The sequence below is a fragment of the Dermacentor silvarum genome, chromosome 4 (assembly GCF_013339745.2).
Source record: "Dermacentor silvarum isolate Dsil-2018 chromosome 4, BIME_Dsil_1.4, whole genome shotgun sequence".
In the NCBI taxonomy this organism is placed as follows: Eukaryota; Metazoa; Arthropoda; class Arachnida; order Ixodida; family Ixodidae; genus Dermacentor; species Dermacentor silvarum.
In genome coordinates this window covers 34,516,464-34,542,063 of record NC_051157.2, presented here as the reverse complement: position 1 = coordinate 34,542,063, position 25,600 = coordinate 34,516,464, and the positions used below count along the sequence as shown (strand labels likewise).

Genomic DNA, 25,600 nt, shown 5'->3' with positions numbered 1-25,600 from the left:
AACCCGACACGTCCATGGTTAATTTAGCATTTCTTCTACGATTTCAAAGCTACACAGGGTTATTTGAACTTGTGGTCCTGTTATATTTTCGCAGTCTAGACAATAAACATAAATTAACATTTACGGTGACATTCGCCAACAACCATGACTTTGACATCACTCTGTTTTGGGCTTTGACATCAAGGCAACAGTGGCGAGGACTTGGCCACATTAGTGAACAGTCTGCAAGGACAAATCACGGAAGCAGTTTGTTTGCCCGAATAAAGCTTATTCTTAAGGCCGTCATTACTGATCAAATTTCGTTCGAAGCGTCGCTCGATAGTCTTTAAGATGACAAGAAAATTAGTCCAGGTGTGGAAATAACTGCAGGACTATACACATCGATCCCGATTCTCAAGGTTGCTATAGCGAACCACCTGTCATCGTACAATGGGGTCCTACCAATCCACCGGAGGAGATACCGGTCGTCCTCCGACGAAAGTTCGCACGATGATTTAGTTACCCACCCTTAAACGACCCTATAAACGTTTCTACAAAAAACAGTTGAGCATCTGAGGAGCGCATTCTAGGTGAACAGTTTGTGACGTATGCAGCAACAAGTTGTCAAAAGGGCGCGTTAAGCCAACTCTGACAGATTCTCGCAAAATGCAAGGCCAACCTATGCCTTTCTTCGCACGTGAAAGGTATTGGCGCATAGGGGAGGCCAAAGCTCGTTAGAATAGAAAGTTGCGAGATTTCTTTACCGACTCACCTTCTCGTGAAGTTCAGCGCGTATATGCACAAGTAACGAATGTGCGCGCGTTACGTTCATTGTTGCTCTCGTCACTTGTGCGCGCTGAACTTCACAAGAACATGAACCAGAGCTCATTTCATTGCAGCTGCATACCGCACCTCTGAGCTGCAGGCTCAAGTCTAAGCACTGCCCGCTTGTTATCATCTGAAATCTACCTGCATTGTTCTTATAAGAAAAAAAAAACGCAGTTATTGCGCTAGCAGCATGTTGAAAGGAGGCATTCTCGCAGTAATTCTTTGTGCCATTCACATTAAGGGCACGCCGGAAAACGATCGTATTAAGGGAAAACAAATTCGTTCGAAACATTCCTTACGCAGTCCAATGATTTCAAATGCTTTCGTTGTATGTGTGCGGATATGATGCGGTGTTCCGCAAAATTCTTTACAGTAGAAAGAACATGTGGAATGGACCTTTTGGAAAAGTGCCAAGCCGGCTATCTAGTAAAGCACATCGCCCAGTACACGGCGGCCGATGTACTGCTGAAACGCGGATTATTGTTTGGCTAGTATACGTTGTGATTGCTCGCGGTGCAGTCCTTCCTTTCATCCTTTATCACACAAAAAAAAAAAGGAACAACGCGCCAGCTGGCCTGTAATTATCATTTTAACAATGAGTTCGCTGCCATACATTGGGCACTATGGGGAAAGCCGGTTGATACTTTTTTTTTTAATGGTCCATTATGAGAATGACTATGTAAACGTATCAATCTATGGTAGACGTGTTACTGCGCTCCAGCAGCACTGCAGAGCGGGCTTCCAGGGAATTCGTAGGCGTAATATGGCCCGAATGTATTCGGGGTGCCGGTATGCTTATGCGTGATGTGCCCGACGCGCCTCTAAAAAATTCAGCAAGACAGCGCGACACGTACACTGTTCTCGAAACCGCGATATATTCGCAACCGGTGCGTACAGTAGATAACGTATACAAGATTTACACGAATAGTAAAGCAACATTGACGAGACACTGTGTGTCCGCGCTTCCGCAGTCCACGACACAAATGCATAATTGAGCTCGATATCTCTGCCGTTGTGCGGGAGAAGAAACTTCGACGAAGAAGAAAAATGAAAATATCGATAACAAAATGTTTTGTGGGGCACAGTAAAACGTTCACCTACTGCTCGGAGTTGAGTAGAGAGCTGTGGAAGCTCACATATTATCACACTGTTGTTACGAATATTCATGATGTTTCTTGTACATGTTCAATTACCTGCAGGTTTGTATTTAAATACGAAAAAAAAAATAAGAAATTGAGTGGGCGCTCTTTCAAAACGAGTATCACATAAGCAAAATTCCGATGCAGTAAAGGCAGTAAGATGTTTAGGATTCCCGAAATTTAAAATCTAAATATTACAACTTCGTTCAAATTCACAGCTTGTTGAATATCACAAGAGAGACAGAGGAAATAGTCGTGTATATATATCACACGACAGTTGAAACAAGCGTACAACAGTCCTCATCTTTCTCTTTCTACGGAAGGGAGGTCACGTGTAAAGCGATGCAATGTACGTATGCATATGTAATGAAGGGCGGAAGGCAGGCAGTCGCGGGCCGTGCCTAAAGTTCGTCGTGGGGCACTTTCTTGAGCGCATTGTTGCCGCTGGGGTAGAAGACGTAGTGCTGCAGCATGAAGAGCACGTCGAACATGATGCTGATGAGGCCAAGGCCGAACTTGGTGAAGTTCCCAAACAGCGACGACCAGTCATCTGCGCGATGAGAAAGCAAGAACTGGAGCTGACGCGAATTACACAGAGAGCGGATGACGCCCCAGGCGTAGCCCATATGCCATAGCCTCCGAGATCGAGCGTCACGCCTGGTAATCTCGGAGGCTACGATATATGTCATATAGTTTTGTACAAGTATTACTACAGGAAACTGGCGCTAATTTATAACGGAGCTGCAGGTATGGCGATTCAGGGGAACGATGTGTAGTACCTGCATTCACCTAAACTTCGAACTTCTGGCTTCAAACGGCGTTGAGACTTTGCGAACATTTCGTTACAGATTATTCTCAATTATTCGCACTTCTATATTATTATGCGTGCGCGCACGCACTTGTTGCCTTGCAGTGCTTAGCGAACTGTTTGCTTGGAAATTTAGAAAGATAAATGGCAAGAAATAACGCTACAAGAAGGTGTGAATCATCAAACACAGACTAGACGAATCCACGTATTTTACCCATAACTTCCCTAGAATCCGAACGATGATGATGATGATAATTTATTGGCATTCCCTTTGAAACGGGGCGGTGACAAATAGTCACTTGGGAGTAACTCTGGCATGCATGAATACATGCTTTCCCTTCTGGCATTGCTGTATACATCTGTTTAATCTTTCTTCACGTCCTCTAAACTTCTCTATCTACCTTGTACCGCTACCTATTCCTGTAACGGATCCGGTCGTATCACTAAACGTCTCTTGCTTATCTTATCCAGTCGTCTTTCTGTGCCCTTAACATAAAGCGTGACCAACAATAGAGACAGAGGAAATCCTTGCTTCAGTTGTTGGCGAACTTCCGCCACTTCATTACAGTTTCGGCATTCCCATACAATTTGTACTCGGTTGTCTCTGCAATACAATGCAATGCAAGCAATAAAATTAGAACTGTCAAAGTGATTCTATATATCACGGACATTACTGTAAATGGCCTGTACGAGCTCGTCTTATCCTTATTACATTTGCCTTTGTAGATGAGGTTCATCTTGATTTCACGCCATCCATGAAACACCACTACATGGGAGTTCCGTGTGAATGGACGTATGTAAGTGCCCGTCCATGCAAATCCTCCACGCTCTTCAGGGGCGCCAAGCGGGGTGTTTAGCATCCTGCCTAGAGTGCTCCGTTGAGCGACGCGGAGCGTATGGGCGCGGAGCGCGCACGTCGGGCCAACATTGTTAAGCGGAACCAGGTGACTGCAGAGCCAAGCGTTGGCCATTTTTCATTTCACATCTCGAGGCGTAAGCTGAGAACGCTACTGCAGCCAAGGTCGTCTTGAAGTCGGAGCAAAGCGTTACTCACGTGTAGAGACCATCGCAAGTAGAGACCATCGCAAGACAGCCGCCGAGGTGGGCTCGGCGGCTGTGCACAGACGCAGACCGCTAATCCATTCACTCTTGTCATGCAGGTGTTTCAGCGCGCACTCGTGCGCCTGTTGCTTCCATCCTTAGTGACGGCTTCCCTGGCAGTCCCGCTGCAATATCGTGCCTGGTCAGATGAACATGACAGGATTGCCTGTCACCCATCCCTGATGCGCACCTCTGGATTTGCACCGCCCTTCAGACCCCTGGATTTCGTCGGGAGCAGCAGATCTGCGTTTTCGACGACACCGCTACCGAAGACGGTAGTGCTCGATGCAGCGTGGACAAACCTGTCGCCATCAACATCAACTCTCCGGTCAACTATAAGAGAGCAGTCAATACCGGTGGCGCCTTGTGGGCTCGGCGGCTGTGCACAGACGCAGACCGCTAATCCATTCACTCTTGTCATGCAGGTGTTTCAGCGCGCACTCGTGCGCCTGTTGCTTCCATCCTTAGTGACGGCTTCCCTGGCAGTCCCGCTGCAATATCGTGCCTGGTCAGATGAACATGACAGGATTGCCTGTCACCCATCCCTGATGCGCACCTCTGGATTTGCACCGCCCTTCAGACCCCTGGATTTCGTCGGGAGCAGCAGATCTGCGTTTTCGACGACACCGCTACCGAAGACGGTAGTGCTCGATGCAGCGTGGACAAACCTGTCGCCATCAACATCAACTCTCCGGTCAACTATAAGAGAGCAGTCAATACCGGTGGCGCCTTGTGGGCTCGGCGGCTGTGCACAGACGCAGACCGCTAATCCATTCACTCTTGTCATGCAGGTTAGTAAAGCTTACAGTCTTTTTTCTAAGAAGTCTAGCAATCGTTTCCTGCTTCAGCTGCCGAGCCCGCACTGCTGCCTTCTTGTCGCTCTTGAGTGTTCTGATGTAATTCGTGCTTTGTTGATGATGTCGGGTGATGTCGAAAGCAACCCGGGCCCGGACTCCGATGCTTTACTAGCTGAATTGAAGAACTTGTCTGCTGGACAGTCGCAATTAATCAGTCAGGTTCAAGACCTGAAAACTCATCTAGTGTCGACGGACAAAGCTATTGCTGATCTGGGCAGGCGCATGACTGATCTAGAGGGGCATTATCAAAATCTTGTCTCCCTACGCTCTGACTTCGAAACCGTGAAAACGTGTACCGCTCAAGTGGCCACCGTGGTACACAGGCTTGAAACGCGTATTGATGACGCCGAGAACCAGTCACGACGCAATAATCTTATTTTTTATGGCCTCCCTGAATCAACTGGATCAGAGACGTTTGCCCAGACCGAGCAACTTATCATCAAGCACTGCCAGGATCATTTGAATATTTGTATCGAGCCGAAAGAAATTGAGCGCGCACATCGTCTCGGTCATCGCACAGATACTAACCGCCACCGTCCTATCATAGCGAAATTCACCTTCCATAAAACAAAAGAATTGGTTCTTTCTAACGGCCGCAAGTTCAAAGGAACCAGCTTCAGCGTTGGAGAGGATTTCTCTCGTTCCGTACAAAACGCTCGCCGGCATCTCGTTACTTTCGCTAAAAGCAAATCATTACCTTTCTCTCTGCGATTCAAAACACTGCATATGGGCCATAAGCGCTACGTCTACGACGAGCAAACACAATCTGTCAAAGAAATAATATAGCAATTTCCCCGTCGTAAAAATGTCCGTTGCACTGTTAAGCCCAAATCTAACATATCATTGTCTGTAATCTTTACGAACGCACGCAGTTTCCTTCCAAAACGTGACGCTTTTTCCAACCTTGTTTTATCATCCAACAGTAATATAATGGTGATAACCGAAACGTGGCTAACGGAAGATATAACAGATACAGAAGTACTAGCCGACCTACCGGAATTTCATGTCTATCGAAAGGATCGCAAAGGCATGCGGGGGGGCGGTGTACTGATTGCTGTGCACCAGCAGTTATCGTGCTCCGTAGCCAAAAACATCACTTCTGATCTTGAAGTATTGTGGCTAATTATTCACGCTTCCCCCCATACAATCATTCTAGGTGTTTGCTACAGGCCTCCAAATAATATTTCAGATTTCACATTTAAACTTAATAACAGTTTGAGTGACCTTAGTAATCAACACCCACAAGCAGAAGTCCTCCTGTTTGGTGATTTTAATTTTCCCCAAATAGACTGGAGCAATGACGTCCCCATAACTATGGGCAGTGAGCCTGCCAGAGATTTTGTGGATTTCTGCCTTAATTTCAATTTAACTCAACTTGTATCAGAACCTACACGCGTTGCACTAAGCACTTCTAGCATCTTAGATCTCATCCTAACCAGCAATCCGGAAAGCTTATCATCAATAGCATATCTACCTGAAGTCAGCGACCATAAAGTAATTCACGCCACATTTTCGTTTCAACCCGTAAGACGTGATTTAGTCAGCAAAACAATCCGCCTGTACAATAAAGGTAATTATGATGCCATTAATAGTGATCTGAGCGCATTTCTTCCTATGTTCGTGAGTTTATGTTCTACGCACTCTACAAATGAAAACTGGGTAATATTTAAAAACAAGCTAGGTGATCTCGTTGACAAGTTTATACCGAGAATAACGTTCCGCGGAAACCGTAACAAGCCATGGTTCACTAAAACTCTTAAGCGACTTGAAAACAAAAAGAAACGTCTCTTCCGCTCAGCCAAACTAAACGGACACCCCTCTGCTTGGGGGAAATATTTTGTGACCGAAGACGCTTATCTGAGGGCTATACGGAATGCTAAATTCTCCTTTTTCCACGATGAACTGCCTAAAATGCTTACAAACAGCCCTCGACAATTTTGGCAAATAATAAACCCTCAGGAGGCGCGCATGATCAGCGTGTTAAATGCACATGGTGAAGTAGTCAGCGACAGCGAGTGTGCCGACATTTTTAACGCCGCCTTTTTCTCTGTATTTACTAACGAGACTTCAACTCCAGATCTTCCTACATCTACTGACATATCTGCGTGTATGCCACCAATTATATTCTCGGCAGAAGGAATCACCTCGATCATTGATAACGTCAAGCTTTCATCGTCAGCAGGTGTAGATGATATCAATTCCAAACTCTTAAAAAATATTAAATATGTATCTGCTGCGTACCTAACTTTGTTGTTTTCGCAGTCACTCTCTACAGGCATCTTACCATCCGACTGGAAAGTGGGCAAGGTCGTTCCAGTCTTCAAGTCGGGCAATAGAGAAACCCCATTAAATTATCGTCCGATATCATTAACTAGTGTCCCCTGCAAAATCATGGAACACGTCATATACTCGCATATCATGAACTTCTTAGACTCAATCTGTTTTTTTCACCCTTGTCAGCACGGATTTCGAAAAGGCTACTCTTGCGAAACGCAGTTGGCAATTTTCCTTCACGACCTGCATGTTAACCTTGACAGTAACCTTCAGACTGATGCCATATTCCTAGATTTTGCAAAAGCATTTGATACAGTTCCTCATAAACGTTTGCTGCTAAAATTATCTCAGTTAAATTTACACCCCGACGTACTAAAGTGGATAGAAGCATTCCTGACTAACCGCTCTCAGTTTGTTTTCGTTAATAACCATTCTTCTAGCAGACTCCGCGTAACATCAGGCGTCCCGCAGGGATCCGTCTTAGGACCGCTTCTTTTTCTAATTTACATTAATGATCTACCAACACAGGTATCATGTAACATTCGTATGTTTGCAGATGATTGTGTAATCTACCGCAGAGTTACTAACACATTTGACCACACATTAATCCAGAACGATCTCAATAATGTACAAGAATGGTGTAATCGCTGGCTAATGAACCTAAATCCTAACAAATGTAAACTCGTGTCTTTCACTCGCTGCCGTAACCCCCTCACATTTACCTATTCCATTGCTGATGTTCCAATAGAATCAGTCCAATCATTCAAATATCTTGGTGTCACTCTATCTTGTGATCTGTCCTGGCGCTTGCACACTACTAACATCATCTCATCAGCCAATAGATCACTGGGATTTCTTAGGCGACATTTACGTCATACCCCACAACAAGTAAAAGCGTTGGCCTATAAATCATTTGTAAGATCGAAACTTGAGTATGCATCTCCCATCTGGAACCCGCATCAGAATTATATCATAAATGCACTCGAAGCTGTACAAAATCGTGCTACTAGGTTTATTCATTCTTCATATTCGTACGATATCAGCATTTCATCGATGAAAGCGGAATCTGGCTTGGAAGCTCTTTCTTTCCGTCGACAGGTTGCCACCCTCTCTCTCTTCCGTTCATTTTTTTACAGCTCCCTAAATCACCCACCGTACATCACGCCACCTTCATACATATCTCATCGCACCGGTCATCCGCTTCAAGTTGCACGCGCACGTGCCCGGACCACCACTTTTCAAGCATCATTTTTTATTCGAGCATCAAGGGACTGGAACGGCCTTCCACACGCCATCGCAGCCATCACAAGCCCATCTGCCTTTACCGAAGCTGTTATCACATATCTCAAAACGAACGCCTGTATTTAATGTTTATTATTTTTTTTAACCACCCCTTATGTAATACCCCTCCAATGGGGTCTTTAAGGTATTAAAGTGAAGTGAAGTGAAGTGAAGTGAAATGCTCTAAGGCCAAAACGACCAGACTGCAATAAAGTCGTCTGGAGGTATCGCGCGGTCCCTATAGTGTAGAGATTAATAGTGCTCAGCGACAAAGAAGGCGGCTTCGCGCGAGTCATGGCAGCAGTGAGTCTGCTGTCCCAAGAAACGTTTGGTCGCGTGTCCTACCACACAGCTACGAGAAAAAAAAAGAAGGCTAGTTTTCTCAGAAGTCTCAGTATTTTGAAGTTGGTTAAACGTAGGGCACGTTTCAAGTAATTGAAATGCGCGCTCAGGCCTCAAGCACCGATATCTATCATTTCTAGCGTCACTTACGGTAAATTGATTTGTAAAGGGCTGAAAATCTTCGGGATTCTGTTTCGGCGCACTATTACGACTCGAACTGTCTATCTGGCCCGCTAACTTTAACGGGTTATTTAACTGTGGGCAAGCCTCCCAGGACCCCTGCTTGTAGTCAACAAAAGCCGGCACACAAGAACCGCGAGCGCTTAAGTCAGACTGCTTTTGCGATAGATGGTTCTTTGATACAGAAAAACACAGTGATTTCACGTACGCGAAGCTAACACGCAACATTATGGATGACCTAAGCTAAAAATCGCGTTGGAGGAGTTATAAGAAGCGAGATGCTCGCAGACGAACTAAGTTATACTAAAGTGTCAAATTGAATCCAGAGTTTGTTACTTTTTCAGTGGTTCGAAATTAACTGAAAGAAACAGAAATGAACAGCATGCCGCTGGGCGCAGAACCAAAACCACCTATATAGCACAAGGCCTACGCACTCCGATCCATGACGTCATACTACCCGGCCCGACTGCCATAGAATCTAATGGGGATGCTCCCGCGTTAGCAACAGTGATTTTGACGTCACCGCTTTCGTCACGCCAGCCTTGGAAATGGAAATTTCGGGCCAGATAGCATGCCGTCATAGATCGGAGTGCGTAGGCCTGTGCTATATCTAGGTGGCGTTGGCAGAACCCACGACCACAGCATGTCGTTTGCTGTGCAGGTATGTAATTTTTTTCTAAGCAAGGAACCGGGAGCATCATATCCACGGGTATAACTCTTACTGGATCATTGTGAGTAGCAGGTTTAGCCACGCAGAACTCTGAATATCATGCTCTTATAGAACGTAATACCAGCTTGTAATGTATCGCCGGTTTTGCCATATTCAGTCAAGACTGCTGCAATTACGCTGTGCTGTTCGGTGGAAACAGGAACTATAGTGTGTCACGAGCCACATACTGTGCACTTACGAAGTCTTGGCTCGATTGGATGTGCGCCGCATCGTGTCATACTATAGCACGGAAGCAAGGCTTCGCGCTTCTACTACGCGGCATCCGTCATCTCGCGGCATTGTTCTTCAAAACGTTGATGCCAACGGCTATGACAACTAAGACAGCTGGCACGTGAAACACTGGGAGTCTGTCCAAGCAAGAGGGGCTGAACGGACGACAGATCGCGCACCGGCGTGCAGCTCGTGATCTACCGTATACACCTGTCGTTTCTGGCAGCCACAAATTGACAACCACCTACCATTTTTACAGTTTATTGTCCCTCGCGACTCGAGAAAGCAACGCATTCACAAATAATGTGAACGGAGCGGTTTCGAGAATTGGCAGAACTAGACGAGTTAGATATGTTGTTTTGGGACGACTATACATAGCGCTTCGTTCGTATAAGAAGTGTCTGTCGCTAAGCGACCCCATTGAAAGTAATAATACGTCTAGTGTCACTGCTGGCCAGCGCTTGCTTTTCTGAGCCGCTGTAGCGTAAGATCTGCTTCTGTGATTACGGGCTCTCTATAATTAGTTCAGGCGTCCGACGAAACCAATGTCCATTTAAGCAAACATGCAGTTGTTATTTTCCCTGATATGATACAAACTGCCTTTGATCAGGCAGGAGAAACCAGGGCCCACGATAAGCAAAAAGATCAGGTATTACGTTTAAAAAAATGCGCTGTTGTTACGCTCGGGCCGCCACTAACCGTTACAGCTAACATAATATTATGACAGGCGGCCGCTAAAGACAAACGCATCTTACGAATGAACAGCTTCGTGTATTTGGCCTCTGTAACTGTGTTGAACATACTGGAGTATGCCAAGTTTATTACCGCCACCAGTCCTATGACAATATAGATTGTATTATTACCATAATTATAGGCGATGATGAACATCTGCAGCATGCTCAGGGTTCCACCAGTGAAGTCGAGGAGTATGTTGCCGATGCTCCAGCCTATCGTCGATTTTCTTCTGAAGTTGAGAATGGCCTGCAATCGGAGAGAGAATTAAGGTTAAGCGATGCGAGCAATGCACCTATAGAGCTTAGTGCGATGTGAACGATAAGGCTCTGTGCGTATACCACGTGTTGTGTAGTGTTGTGCTATCAGATACGCGTACTTGCGTCTTCATATCGCATAGCTGCGCAGTTGTGTGCGCGTGTGTCACGTGTCTGCTGGCGTTCCGCTTACTGGCGTGCCCATATATAAGCACTCGGCACTGATGTGTTTGTGGTTCATTCTTTCCGTTATGGCCTAGCTTGCCAAATAAACAGTTCGATTCTGTTGCTCTCACTTTTGCATTGCCCGCCGCGACCACACCCCCGCGTAGCCGCATCCCACACATCGTCTCTTCCAGAGTTGCCCGCGTTGTAGACTGTCGGCAACAAACGTCCGGCGTTTGCAAACTGTCGCGTTGTAAACGGGAAGACAGCAACGACAGGAGAGTGAGCTCCCGTCCTGTTTCGGCGTTATTGTTCTTAGTTGCGTGAAATAACCAAACAAATCATGCACTATCATTCAAAATGTACGCTAAATTCTCTGCGAAGCCGCAGCTGTTCAATACGGTTCGGCTCTGTGCTATATATAGATGGTGGTTAACGGCTCAGTAAGTAGTAATGCGGCGTAGCACGGTGTGGTTATGACGAGCCTGGTGCTAGTCGGGTGTTTACCTGCGGGATGTACTTCACCAGCGTGATGACGAGCTTGCAGTAGGAAAAGTAGTAGAGGTAGAAGAGCCAGGGGCTGCTCCAGTGGCGGCCCGCAGCGATCGTTATCACGCCGTAGAGCACTGCGCCAGCCCAGACGATGCCCAGAAGTATCCGAGCCGCCAGGGACATGCGCTGGTCCTTCCTCTGCACACAGGCCACAACGACGCTCAATCCACGTCGACAGCCCGCCTACCGTTATTCCAATTACTGTTCTCTCCATGACGGCCGTTATTCATCAAACAAGCTCACAGGTATGAATTGCTGGGGCAGCATTTTATTGCGATAGCAATTATATGGACACTCAAAAGCAGATTTCTGCCGTCGGCGTCGCCGTTGCCGTCGCCGTCGCCGTGAGGTTCCGTATGACGTCATTTGGAGAAGAAATCGTCGATGATGATAAGTGGTTCTTGAGGGAAAGGGAAAGGTTGGCGCTATCTTCTGCAGCCCTTGAGGGAGCACGGCTCAGCGCCAAAATCGCCGCGCGCCGAACGCTGTATGTGCGAGTGAAAGGGGGCGAGGGGCGCGTCTTTCACGGGGAGTGAACGCACGGTGGAGAACAAACGCGCGTTCTGCGCCGTGCTCGCTTAAGGGCTGCAGAAGTAGGCGTCTCTGTTCTCCTTCACAATCCCCATGTATGTAGAGCAAACGCGCCTTCTTCCGACGAGCGAGAGGCCGTGGGGGAGGGGGAGGGAAGGGAGGCGACGTTTAGCTGCGGCACCAAGTGCCTATTTATATCAGAGGCTCCGGCAACAGTCACCAACGCCGCACGCATTTTGAGCGAACGCGGGCAAAACGCCGATGGCGTCGACAACAGTTCTGCGTGTTGCCGATGCTGCTGCACGTCCAAGTTCATACAGCTGATAAAGCTAATATCATTACTCCGTATAGCTCTCTACAAGTTTGCCATCGCAATTGATGCTTCGCCTTTCAGGTGAAACTGCGACAACTTTTTTAATGAATGAATGAATGAATGAATGAATGAATGAATGAATGAATGAATGAATGAATGAATGAATGAATTTTTGTTTTCTGAGTACACATACAGAAAATAGAAGTGAAGCTAAATTCCATTCGGTCTGGCATGGCTTCGTCACGAGCAAACATAGAAATTGAGCGAACGAAACATACTTAGCAAAATAAATTCGTCAAAGGGTGCTATTACATATAACAAATACAAATATAAAATGCGGCAAAGAAAATCATCATATAAAAAAAAAACATGTAACGGCAACATATACCTGCACATACAAAATGAAAATATAGAAAAACAAAAGTAGGCTTGAACACCAGATATAGCCCCAGCTTTTGCATACATGGATAGATGCATAATTTCACAATAATCAAGAACGAAAGAGATAAGGCGAGACATCAAAAACTGGTAGACATCACAAGCGATAATTTACAGCAACTTGAAATCTACATTAACCCTTTCTCACTGAATGCATGAAATGAAATAACGTCAAAATCAAATGAAATTTTGAAAGCTGAACGTAAAAATGGTAACACAATGCGACAAATGAAATTAAAAAAAGAAGCATGGCGCTATAATTATACATGCGTTGTGGTGGCGGCACTGTTCTTTTGGTTTCGGCGGGTCATATCACCCTTGCACGTTAAATTAAACTGCGGGGTACGTTTAACGTAACACAAGCTGCAAAATGGGTTACGAGGGATGCCACAGCGCAGGGCTGCAGATTATATTTCAACCACGCGTGACGCTTTAACGTGAAACCAAAGCACGGTGATGGAGCATTCTTCCGTTCCGCCCCCATCAGAACGCGCCAACCGCAACCGGGAACCGAGCCCGCGACCATGCGCTCAGCGGCACAACGCAACCGCCACCGAGAAACCACGGCGGTTTAACTTGCATGTCTGGCGCAGATTACTACGACTTTCTCGGATGTGTGAAGTGGCCATGAGTAGGTGGTGACTAGATTATTTAAGGTACAGTGACGGCATATAATGCACTGTCACTATATCGCCAAGGTTCATGTCATAGGGACGGTGGTGCACCGTCACTGCATCTTGTGGATTTTTTCTCGCCAAATAAGTGAACAGTCACTAAGAGGAGGCTATAGGAACATTTAAGGCAGGGGCAGGAAGCACGGGGCGAAATAATCAGCGACAGGACGCAATCAGAAGCTGGACTTGGAACAGCAGCGAGTAACTGGCACTGTCCCAATAAGTGACTCGTTACTTTATCGCTGGAATTAACCGTCGAAATGACTACCAATGAATGTTTTTTTTTCTAGCAACGAAAATCTTCGCTTTTTCATTTTTAAAATATTTTTACTCTGCCCATATGCTTTAGTATTTTGCAGTTTGCACAAGAAAGACGAGGACGAGAGAAGCCCCACTTTACGAAAGTGCGATCGCGGGGAACTTCGGTCAGGAACATGCACAACACACCAGTTCTTGCGACGATTGACTCACCTCGTAGAAGAAGCACTGGAGCACCGTGATGAAAGTGGCCAGCGAAGCGTGCAGGCCGAACACGATGTCGTTCACCTCGACTGGCAGCACTCCCGCTGGGTGGCGCGAGTAGTATTCGCTCTGCAACGACCATAGTTGACGGTCTGAAGAATGCTGTAAACCTTTTTGGGGCTGCAATTTTATCTCATGACTATAATCGTTACCATCCTACAGTTGGAATTCTTTTCCTGTAACGGCGAGTTTGCGAGGTATCTTCTCGCTGGAAGTGCCACAGACGTGCATAGCACGTTCTTGTCAATGTAGAAGAAGGCCAAGCAAGCGACAAGAGACGTTGCTGGCCAAAATTACACCATAAAAGGCGCAACATTTCCACCTGTGAACCTCGATGCGAGATTATATAAAAACGAAAACGAATATGTCCCGTTTTCTAAGCTGCCTTCGGCCAGAATGTTTTTATCGGCAGTAAGCTCATCCTACGTGTTTATGCTATCACCCTTAATACATAGATTGCCTAAACAGGCTCAAAGGAACGATGAAATCTACTCTGATAAGGCATGTTGCGTAAGTTAGGCTGTAATACACATTGTATAATACTTTATAGATGGGAAAAATGCAGACTGATCAATTGTGCTATGATATTTACGCGAGAAGCTTGCTTAAGTAAGGTTTGGACAATCTTAGCTTGGGGAGGTTACGCTAGGCGAAGTCGAATTAGGTCCCTTGTTATCACTACTTGACGCGTGCGTACATTTTACACCAAAGGTTAAATTTATGTTCGGCTGTTCTAAAATAATTGATTCCGGAACTATAAAGATGACGTAATTACGTTAGCGCACGCCTTTGCCCTCGAATCTAGCGAAGTAATTAAGGCACGATCAGCGAATGTTTTTTGACAAGCGACATAAATTACTTGATTACTATTACTTGATAGGCACGACGACACCCTTAAATTCGCATCGCGACTGCAAGCAACCATTTAGTTGATGTTGTCTTAAGACAGTGCATTTTCTTGAAGCGTGGATGAGTTGTGCTTGGAAACATGTTTGACGCTGAGAATACCTGAACTACGGGACTGCAGTAGACGCCAAGGTTGAAGAAGGAGTACGCCAAGAAACCCGTTAGGTTGAGGCCGATGAAGTCGAAGCTCAAGCCGACCACACTGAAACGAGAGTGCAAGGCCAAAGCATTTGAAACGTGATATTCATTTCTTGGTGACTTGTTGAAATGGCAAGACTCTGACATATTGTATATAAATATTAATTAGGCGATCTCTCTACCCAAATATGCACACAGGTGGGTCATAGGCGTGCACTTACAGGCGTTATAAGTGCCTGTTGTGTAGTACACACATTTCTGATCAACGCTCGGGATATTTAACTCATTTAGTAAAGAAATAAAATAATAACCAAAGCGCATCACAATAATGCAAAGAACTCTCTGCCACCTGAACGCCTGTGTGTGACTACGGTGGAAAGCTTTTTATTTGTTAAAATTTTAAAGGAGCATTTCTTTCGCAATCAATATAACTTCTGTAAATCAATTACTAAGTCTCTTCTTTGCAAGAACTCATTGCACTTTTATGCAGCTACAAACATTATTTAACCTCACTGAATACTTCTTTTAACAGCAATCTGACTGAAACTTGACATATTATACGAATAAAGTTTTGATGCCATCGATGTATTTATCAGTTTGATCGACTGGTATTGGTATGTAAAGCTCGTCTTCGTACATCATTGTTTTTTATGTTCTTAAGGGCGGTGTTGGCATATAAAGACACTAAACTAGCATCCGAGGCTTAACGATGTATGTAAATGTCGGTAGAGGGAGTGAGGAAATAAAAGCCGGCGAACTGCGGTTTACGATATCGGTTTGTGCAGGGCGTTACATGAGCACACTGGGTAAAGTGACCGATGAGTTTCGCTTCGGCCAGAAGTGTCTGGGACGAATTTCAGCCAAATGGCCAAAAACGAGTCCGAAGCAGGTTTGCAAAAACTAGACGACGAAGCGGGGTTGCAATTGCGACGAAATTCGCGTCAGCACCTAGCTACGAAGATGCGTACTATTTATTGCCCAGAAAAATGGCCGAAAAGCACCGACAAAAACTTTAACTATACTGCATCCTCAGCTTCACGGTCCATAAACCAATCTCTCGTCTTCATGAGCAGTACACTGAACGTGCTTATTTTTCGCCCACTCCATCCACCAACACAAACGCATACAAACAGAAGGTAAAATGGGCAAACTAAAAAGAAGTAAAACGAAAGAAACGCAAGTTCAGTTTTGACCTAGCTCGTAGAAATAGAGCACGATGCGAAATGAAAGTCTGCCTTCAACAACGGTTCCTAACGATGACCAAACATTTATTCGTTCAACTGCAAGAGATTGCGAAAATCCGCGGACTGCTCGCAGAAATCCTGGTACTGCCTTAATGTTCAAGCAAGTGGTAGCCATCATTCATCGTGTCATTTTCTTCCGCAAGCCGTGGGTCATTGAGCGTCATCATCCTGGACGGTGGGATGCACGCAAACAAAAAATGACGCGAAGATGGTATACAGAGAAACGCCGGTCTGGTAATGTATGCGGATATATCATGATGTAGCTAGCGCAAGGCAACAAACTGCCCGTGGGATTTTCGTTGTTGCGTCTTGTAAACAGCGCTGCTTCTCTTAGCGAACATGAACCATTGGTCACACACGTTCGGGGGAACCCGGAAAGAGAGAGAAGCAGTGGATGTTGTCGAAGATCGCCATTAAGTCTCAACCCCACATAGTTTAGTTAACGTAGAACATATGATAAGTGTGAGACAACTGTCTCAGAAGATGCGCTTGTTTAAACTTTCAATCGTTCACCTGGCCTTAAGCTGCAAGAACAATGCTTGTGCTTGCAATTCTCTTTGTAGGAGCCACTGATTGCCCCAAATTTACTTCCATTTTTGAGAGTATACACCGAGATGCGGGTGCGTTCACATTCCTGGGTGAGTCGACAACCAAGACACAACAAAAAGTTCACAGGAAGATAGAGAATTGATTGACAGTGGACGAACAAGGGAAGCTTCAAGTCGGATCCGACGGTTTCAACAACAGGACTTGTCTTTGCCAGGGCAACCCAGCGAACAAGCGAAGCCTTAGCCCGGGGCCAACGGTTTCGACAAGAGAAAAGATAAATCTCGTTTGCGAGACGTTGGTTCCAGGCTGAGGGTTCCCTTCATCCGCCATTGTTCACCACTCTAAGGAGAATCATCGTGCTCCATCGATAAGCACGAAAAAATTGCGCACTTGAAAATGGGTCAAACGGTACTTTGCCCACGGCAAAGTAGCCATGGCAAAGTAGTTGCCAACGAGCGCTCCTTTTGCGTTTGATAGTGAGACCCAGACTCTTGCTCCCGACGGAACAGACGACAACACGATGCTCCCGACGGAACAGACGACAACACGATGGCGCAGAACACCTGCTTTTACCACGAAGTTATGTAGCAGGGCTACAAGTAAATGATTCGTACCCACCTTCTGCGCTTCCAGTTGAGGTATATCTGCGGATAGAAGGAGATCGACCAGGCGATGAAGTAGAGCCAGCCAAACACTGCGCTCAGGACGTTGAGCCAGCCCAGATGAAGGACGCTGATGCGCACGAAGGCGTCGCTGGAACTGCGCATGCGCAGGAGCACGAGCAAGTATAGCGTGCAAGACATCGCAGAAATTCGTGACTATAGGCTCGGCGCATGACTTGTACGTTGTTCGTAATAGTTAGTACTATACGGCTGCGACTGTTGATGACGGTTAGCAGCATTACTGTACTCGCGGATATGACCATTGAAGGCACGTTCCTGGCAGCTCATTCGCTTAATCTGCGCCGAACACCAAATTTTTCACCAAGAACAATAACTATGAAAGGTTATACGCACGCACTCCAGTACGTACTCACCACTCTAAGGAGAATCAACGTGCTCCATCGATAAGCACGAAAAAATTGCGCACTTGAAAATGGGTCAAACGGTACTTTGCCCACGGCAAAGTACCGTTTGACTGATCAATTGTCCGATCTGTACAGTTGGAAATCATTGGGGCCACATACGAGCTTTGTATGAAATACGAAGTGTTTGGACTATATCAAATTTATTTAGACATGGCCCAAGTAGGAAACAGGTATTGCCACACGTACAAATACACGCACGAAGCCTACATGTATGTTTCGCTCTCAGAACGCACGTGACGCCTGCAATTCAGAAGTCATGTCTTTTAAAACTCTTGTTAACTATTTCCCGATGTATCAAAACACTAGGTTTGATTACAATATTTGCTACGCCAGCTGCACAGACATTCGTAACCATCGTTCCTTGAGCTGCTTTTTATTATCTTGGTTACACAGCGCTGCCTCTACAGACATGAAGTTTGCATTAATCATCTGGCTTCCGAATTATCATTAGGCGGTCTCAAATTGCGCAGGAAATTTCGAGAGCGGTGTTACCTAACCATTAATTATGGCGAGACGATCGTGTGGACCATGATCAAGACCTCCGCGGTTACACTCGCATGCGATCGGTTCGTGCATGTGATTTACGTACTGCGAGCGTATAAAGACTGTGCCTCCGAGCACGGCGCCTTTAAGTGGAGGCTACGAGGCTGATTAATCACTGATGTTTAAGTGCAGCGTGGAGGTCCGATACTGAGCAGATTCTGTTTAACTCGAGCGTATACAAGGCGATGCATATTCTAAATGGTTCGCTCCTATAATCAATCTTACCCGGTCTAACGAAACGACAGAGACACACGGGACACATTAGAACACCAGGGCAGACATGTAAGTCCCGCTCGGTAAAACACAGTAGCAAAAAGATGCCTTCGTAATCAACGAAACCGGTACCGTCGTGGCGTGGGTGTACAATGCGCGGCGAGGTAGAAATCTTCTACTATCGCTTTAATTGAATGATTAACGAGCAGGCCGCATCCCAACACACTGCTCACTTGATGGCTGTTCTAGCGTATCCTCTGCAGGGATTCACGTTGCATTTTCCCCGTGGCTCTAAATGGGCGTCAGAGGAGTTGGTTAAGTAAGTTTCAGTGCTAGTTTATTACCACTAGGCAACGTTTATATCCTTTTGCACACGCTTACCCGAACGCGGTCTACTAGTAAAAGCGCTGAATATCTGGCTCTACGCAGCTGACGGGAAAGAACAGAACCTGCGCCGCTAGAAGGCATATAGAACCCCATATTCTGTCACGCTAAATTAAACCTCTTTTTTGTTATCCAAATTATTTCCCATCACTCTTCTTGATAGTTCGTAAGATGGTTTCGCGAGAGCAGCATTGCTTCAAGTGCGAGTGTTTTACGTTGTTACATTTATAAGATGGTGCGTGCCAGTTTCCTTTCATCCTCGTTGGAGCCCGCCATCTTTAACGCACGTTCACGCCACTATTTACACGCTCGCTTGTCTCATATTAGCATATCTGATTAGTATTAGCATATCTGATCCTACTTAACTACGTTCTTGAGGGAACTGCAACAAGGATGCTGTATGATCAGGTAGGTGTACGCGAGTGAGTGTGGGCGTACGTGACATGTAAGTTCGTGTGCGCGCATGCGCACTCACTCGACGTCAGACAGCGACGCGTTGAGGTGGATTATGGCGTAGCCGGCCTTCCGCGCGGTCAAGTTGAGCCAAAGGCCACCCTCGGACCCTGGTGCAATCACGTGACGACCCGGAGAGTCGGCCAACAGGAGGTCCTCGCCCTTGGACGCAACCAGGCTCACCCACAGCGTCTCGTTCAGCGGTGGGCTGCGCAGACATGGCAAGGAAGGATGTAGCTGGTAACGTTCGTTTTGGTTTCACATAGAGTTTCCTACAAAAAATACCAGGGAAAATCTGGCGCTAGTGTCTACGGGAGCTGCAAGTATGGTGGTTCAGGCAGCAAAGAAATGATGGGTAGCGCATGGATTTCGCTAAACTTCGTACTTCGGCCTTCAAACGGCATTGCGACTTTTCAGATTGATAATTATTATATATGTATATATATTGGGTTATATATGCAAGAATTCGAAATGATTATGCATATGCGCGGATATTTATTGCCTTGCTGTGTTTGGAAAGCTATGCTTGGAAATTTAGAAAAATAAAGTGTAATAAATAACGTCACAAGAACGTCTGAAGCCACGCGCATGGAGATTAGACAAATCCATCATACTGCCAGTTATTCCCATGGTAGCCGAATAATCACCAGCGCCGGGGTTTCCTCTAGTAATTTATGTAGCAAAAGTGACGGGCTCCCATAACTATACTAACCACGTCACACGGGCGCTTTCTTTTAAAAGTTCTGGGGCCAGCGCAGGTTGAACACTCGCAAAGAAGATTGAGCGTCGCCACAAGGGCAGTCCCACGCACGCATTGGCTTCAACAGTGCTATACACGGTTATGTTCGATCGCGCAAGTAAAACGCAGTTCGGCGTCGAACAGAATCGAAAGATATATTACGATAGTGGGGACGGTCGAACAGCTGACATTGGTAACGACTCGAATTGTTTCGCACTCTCCAAAAGTGAAAGTTAGTAGATAGTTAACGCGTGCTACTCACGCCAGCTAACTGACGCAAGCAAGCCGGAAGAGCGTTAACGCTGGCTCGAGGCTCGCTCGTAGACTACGACGCCTTGCGGCAGCACAAGTAACCGTATAATGACCGCCTGTTTTTGCATTCTGCCCCTATTTGAAGACAAGAGACTGGCGCCCACGACTGATGGTCTGGGCTGAATATGGATACCGGAACCTAGGGCTGTGTATACCATGCTCTGCATTGATTTGCTTTAGTAAATTGAACGTTAGTTGTTAACCAGTGTGCGGAGTCTCGCAGCGTACGTTTCGTTTAGATCTGAGCTTCAAACTTGAACTTCAAACTTTAACATGAACTTGGAACCATGCTTGCGCGCTATACACGACTCGTTCCCGAATCAAAACAGTACACTGTAAGTAACCTTGTTGAACAGGACATGTTCTGTTCGGCTTGAGGAGAACTTACGAAATTTTCGAACATTGTACGGGCGCATGGACTCACTCGAGAAAGACTTGAAATCTCGACGAATCTCCAAGTTTCCATTCTAGGTCGTGAGTAGACACTCGAATCCGGCTTCCGTTGACGGTAGCAAACGCTGAGAACAAGGGTAGGCAAGTTTCAGGGGAAGAACAAGAGAAAAGAAGCATGATTACGATTTCGATATCACCCAAGCGATCTTGAATGCAAGATCATTTTAGCGCACTGCCACCGAATTCGCTTTTTGAAACTGACCACCTGCCCAGTGGTCATTATAATTAAAAGCAGTCAAACGCACATGCATATACCCCATTCACTCGCACGCTTTCCAAAGAGCGTTCATACCAAATACAACCGAAATCTGCGAGCCTCACTGGCTTGTGAATTTCAATACTGTTTGGTTTCAATTGTCTATGTAATGAAGCGTGTGACAGGCGAACGAGAAACACACTGAATAAATATTAAATCAAGTAAAATGGTTAGATAGTACTTCTAGGATAGGGCTTCTATAGGCCAGTAACAACGAAAAGCGAAAGAAAATTAACGACACCAACATTAAATTTCCACACCAGCACCCCGTGACGCCATGGATTTTGACAACGGGTGCTCCGTGCTATAGTAAGGTGTTTATGTGTAAAGAATGATTAAAGTTCGCTTTCAAAACGCCACGAAGACTCAGCATTGCAACTTTCGAAAGCTTATCTTGCACTAAAGCGCACAAAATAGGCGAAAGTAGAATGAAATACCTTCACGTCACGCTGTGGTCAACGGCAGCTCGAAGTGGGCGCAACGTTCACCAAAAAACGTAACATAATCAGAACTGGTTTTAGCACGTAAAACCCTAGAATCAATCAATCAATCAATCAATCAATCAATCAATCAATCAATCAATCAATCAATCAACAAAAAAGAAGTTTGATCGCCTAATCTTTCTTTATTACTGCGGAACCAGGGACACGAAAATAGATCTTTGAGGTGGCGGTACACGAATACGAACTGATTTCGGGTGCACCTTTGGTATCGCTAAATCGGCGTGCAGCCTGGATTGCGCGCAGCGCCTATAAACACCCTTTCGTTGATTACGTCGCGAGGTGCGTATAAACGATTACGCGTGTCCACGTTTCCTTTTTGCATCTGCAGTAGGATTATTACTTGTCACGCTCGACAACGACACGAAAATTAGCCTTCAGACGTAAAAGGAAAATATAGCATGCTTTGTGTTTTCCCCCTACGTCTTCTTCTCTGCTGAGGCACCTGAAGAGCCGAGCCCCATTCACTTCACTTAAAAATGGCAGGGCATTTTCTACTGCATTGAAAATTACAACTGAACGTATTCACTCCATCTCGCGTGTTCGTTAAAAATTTCTGATCGACGGCAGAACTAATTACTGAGATAACTTTGATCAAGCGCACTGCGTTCGCCTCCGCAGCAAATGAAGCGATGCTCGAACACTATAGCGTCGCGGCAGACAGATTGATCAAGGCATTCGCTCGAGTGGTGTCAAAGTCCTCGCGGTGCATGCACACGATGACGTATGGGTGCATGTACTAAATTATGTGGCATGCTGCCAGGATCAGTCGGCACAGCAACTATTGTTTTATAAAATGTCACTCCAAGCGCCCCAAAAGTCCCGACTTGGCGATTTTCAGACGAAGCACTTATCTACTTAACCAGTATACCAGTCATTTTCGTTGACGAGAATTTAGTTTCATTTCCCACTTTTCGAAACTGCGGCAAAACGTTCAGTGATAACGATGCGAGTTTAGTAAGCCAAGCGGTTCCATTTCTGGGACTCTCGCTAGCTCTTTAAAGCCCCGTGAAAAGAGCAAGGATGCCGTGGCACTTGGCAACTAGACTATTATTTCTGGTCTCTCATCACATATAACTTCTGGAGTTTTGCTCGATAGTGGTATTAAACAGCATCAAAATGCGGCGTGTATATTGAAGAAGCTGAATTGCGGTATTGAGCCACGTCAAAGTTCGCTTCATGTCTTACGTTATCGTAGACGCACACGCACCCGCACACACGCACATACTGCACAGCAGTTCTGGCGATATATTAGTGAAAGTTGTGATAAAGGATGAACGCTATAGACTTCAAAAATTTCACGTAAGGTAAGAAAAAGCAACCACACGCGCAGCGATGTTTCTTTTAGCGCTACAGCTTTTTGCCTTTCGTTGTGAACAAACGATCCCACGGAAAGGTTTTGGTAAGGGAGAGAATCGCCTAGAAAAGACGTCCCGTGGCGTTTGGCGATCAGGCTAACTTGCCCCTGCTGCTGGAACCCCGCAGGCTGAACCGGTTAAGCTCGCATCTGGAACGTGTTATTCCTCCCATTGCTCCGCTGGTGCTAAGAGCGTCAGCCGTAAAAGGAAGTGCGGTCAGTATAGAAACGCCCGTTCGTGCAGACTTGCGACCGGAAGCAAGCCACCTGTTTCCTCTTTGCATGCTTTGCGGGGTTAAGTGGGCGCATCTGGACGGCCGTGCGGGTTCCGACAGGCGCGACACTTGTTCGTCGTTAGCGTATAGTGCGCGCCCTCACAAGCTGCAACAGTATAACCTCGGTTGGACGAGTTGGTTCATCTTGCTTGCGGTATTTTAGCAGCCCAGATGACAAAGGAAATCAAAGAAAAAAAAAACAATTGAGAAATACAGATTCGTCGTAAATAAGGCGGGTAATAAGTGCGCCAGCTGTCCGTCTTTGGCGTTACATAAGAAAGAGGTAGCTTATTTTACACGGTATCTGTATACACGTGTATGCGCATGAATCTTGCAATATTTTGTGTGATTTACGACATATAAACTAGGAGCTTGCACTGACGCCATCGAGGCCGCCACAGTGTTGTACAGCCAGAACGGTGAAAGGCTGCGTGTTATCTCGATCGGCCTATCTAACACCAGCGTTGAGGAAGCTGCGGATATGACAGTGATACGTCGCGCGTGATGTCACGTGAACGCTTCCTACAGTCGACCATTCCAAAGCAATACTACCGGGAAGTTCAACGACAGTCCTGTCATCGTTGTTCATTTTTTTTCGTGTTTTTCTTTCGCGCTATCAGAATGTTGTCACAGATTGCGTAATAGGCCTATGACATGTCGCTCACGCTGGCGAAAACTGCCCCTGTGACGTTAGTTCGGCAGTCTATATAGGGATGTGTATTTGTGCAGATCGGTAGGTATTATGTCTCACCTGCAATGCCGGCCAGGAGAAAGGGCACAACCGAACTTGGAAAGTTGCCCCGTTTTGTCAGCACGTAGCACATGGCTCCGACGTGTCAAGCTGCAATAATGGGACAGAGGCACAGTGACAGAGTCGTGAGTAAAACACATAAGCGCCTTATTTTAAACTCTCAAAATTCTTCATCGCCCTTACTCATACACTGTATGTATATAAAAAGTTATTGTAGTACTTATCAAAAGAGCTTACTGAAGGTCAGTCACGTAAGTTGCTGGTTTCATCACATTAGTTAGCAAAGTTAACTCATGGCTGGTGAAACGAAGTAGATAAAAGAGAAAGAGAATAGAGTAAAAAAAAAAGTACCTTATCCATGTTATGAACTTCTTATTAATATAAAAAAGAATCGGGTAAACAAAAATGCAAACATTTCCACAGTTTAAACGTTACTGACAGTACAATCTTAATCTGGTAACACCTACTGCTACCTTTAGAGTCAAATAAATTATACTTTATAAGTCACAAATATAATTGTTTTGCTGTATGTAGCTTAAATGTTTCTATAGGCGCTGCAGAGAGGTTACGATCTGAATATGGCGGTTTAGGTTCATGTAACGCTTACGTGGTATACCTCTGCGGTGTCGAAACCTATATATTTGACCCTATAGGCACGAAAGAGGGCAAGAATGAACTCGGTTTGGTGAGGAACATAAGCAAGGTGACATGCAAGAAGCACGTGAGCACGTCACTTGTGCCGCGGTTCATTTCGCGATTATGGTGCGCACGTTGATTACATTACAGTTGAGTTGCGCTGAAAAAGTACGATGCTTGTGACACACAGAGATGTTTGGGGACATTCTTCGCGGCCATTGCAATCATCAACGAGGGGACTACAGGTATTATAAGTTCGTGTATTCAGAATACAACACGAAGGCGCGCATAATGGACGGCTACTGCGATCACAGTGCCAGCAGCCGCCAACAAGATCTCTGTATTCGGCGTGTGAAGTTTCGTAATTGAATAGTAGCTCACTCCTCTCACTGTCGGGCCCTTGAAGTACCTGTAACATTCATTATTAGAAAGACATATTCTCCGAAAGATGCGACATTTACACCATCGAGCAACAGAACAAGCGCATGATATTTTTTGTGATAAGCGTTTCTGGAACACTGTCGTATCAGCGGAAACGATCGCACCGACCAGTCCGCCCATTCTGCGAACAACAGCGACCGATATGTGTCAGTTCCACTCACAAGAACAGACGCAGCAGCTACACTTCACTCTATGGCTCGCGATAGTACATTGGCCTTGTGGAAGTCAACGAGTTCCACGAACAGTCGCCTACATTCCATTGGTCCCGATTTGAATATCTACCTACCACCTGGGCTTCCGGTTGTGGCTTGTTGTTGAGTTCACCAAGTCATACTCGTTCACAATTATATGAGCCTACAGACCTACCCGTGAAATTTGCGGCTTTGAAGAAAATATTCCGCATCTTCTGTGCATCTGCCCACGTTAAAGCAGGGGAGACACTGGATAGCC

General features: G+C 45.8%; 2 protein-coding genes across 6 annotated transcripts in view; one reads left to right on the top strand and one right to left on the bottom strand.

The window, feature by feature from the left end:
* Positions 1–567: 567 nt before the first annotated feature.
* The window catches only part of LOC119449758 (cystinosin homolog), a 100,941-nt gene continuing 75,908 nt past the window's right edge, over positions 568–25,600 (bottom strand). For all 5 annotated transcript variants that reach the window (XM_049665425.1, XM_049665426.1, XM_049665424.1 and 2 more), the window contains exons 2-10: positions 24,074–24,163; positions 20,906–20,999; positions 19,453–19,638; positions 17,369–17,509; positions 14,922–15,021; positions 13,863–13,982; positions 11,391–11,573; positions 10,593–10,710; positions 568–2,496 (exon numbers count right to left, since the gene is read on the bottom strand). In XM_049665425.1, coding sequence (XP_049521382.1) covers positions 2,348–2,496; positions 10,593–10,710; positions 11,391–11,573; positions 13,863–13,982; positions 14,922–15,021; positions 17,369–17,509; positions 19,453–19,638; positions 20,906–20,999; positions 24,074–24,146 — 1,164 coding nt within the window. In that variant the 5' untranslated portion in view covers positions 24,147–24,163 and the 3' untranslated portion in view covers positions 568–2,347. The remainder of the gene's footprint in view (positions 2,497–10,592; positions 10,711–11,390; positions 11,574–13,862; positions 13,983–14,921; positions 15,022–17,368; positions 17,510–19,452; positions 19,639–20,905; positions 21,000–24,073; positions 24,164–25,600) is intronic.
* LOC119449759 (uncharacterized) lies at positions 3,860–5,845 on the top strand. The gene has a single exon (XM_037713013.2). It carries the CDS (start codon positions 3,909–3,911, stop codon positions 5,496–5,498), a length of 1,590 nt encoding a protein of 529 aa, XP_037568941.2. The 5' UTR covers positions 3,860–3,908; the 3' UTR covers positions 5,499–5,845.

Coding starts and splice junctions, on each gene's coding strand:
- LOC119449759 (XM_037713013.2), top strand. CDS start 3,909: ATGCAGGTGTTTCAGCGCGCACTCGTGCGCCTGTTGCTTCCATCCTTA.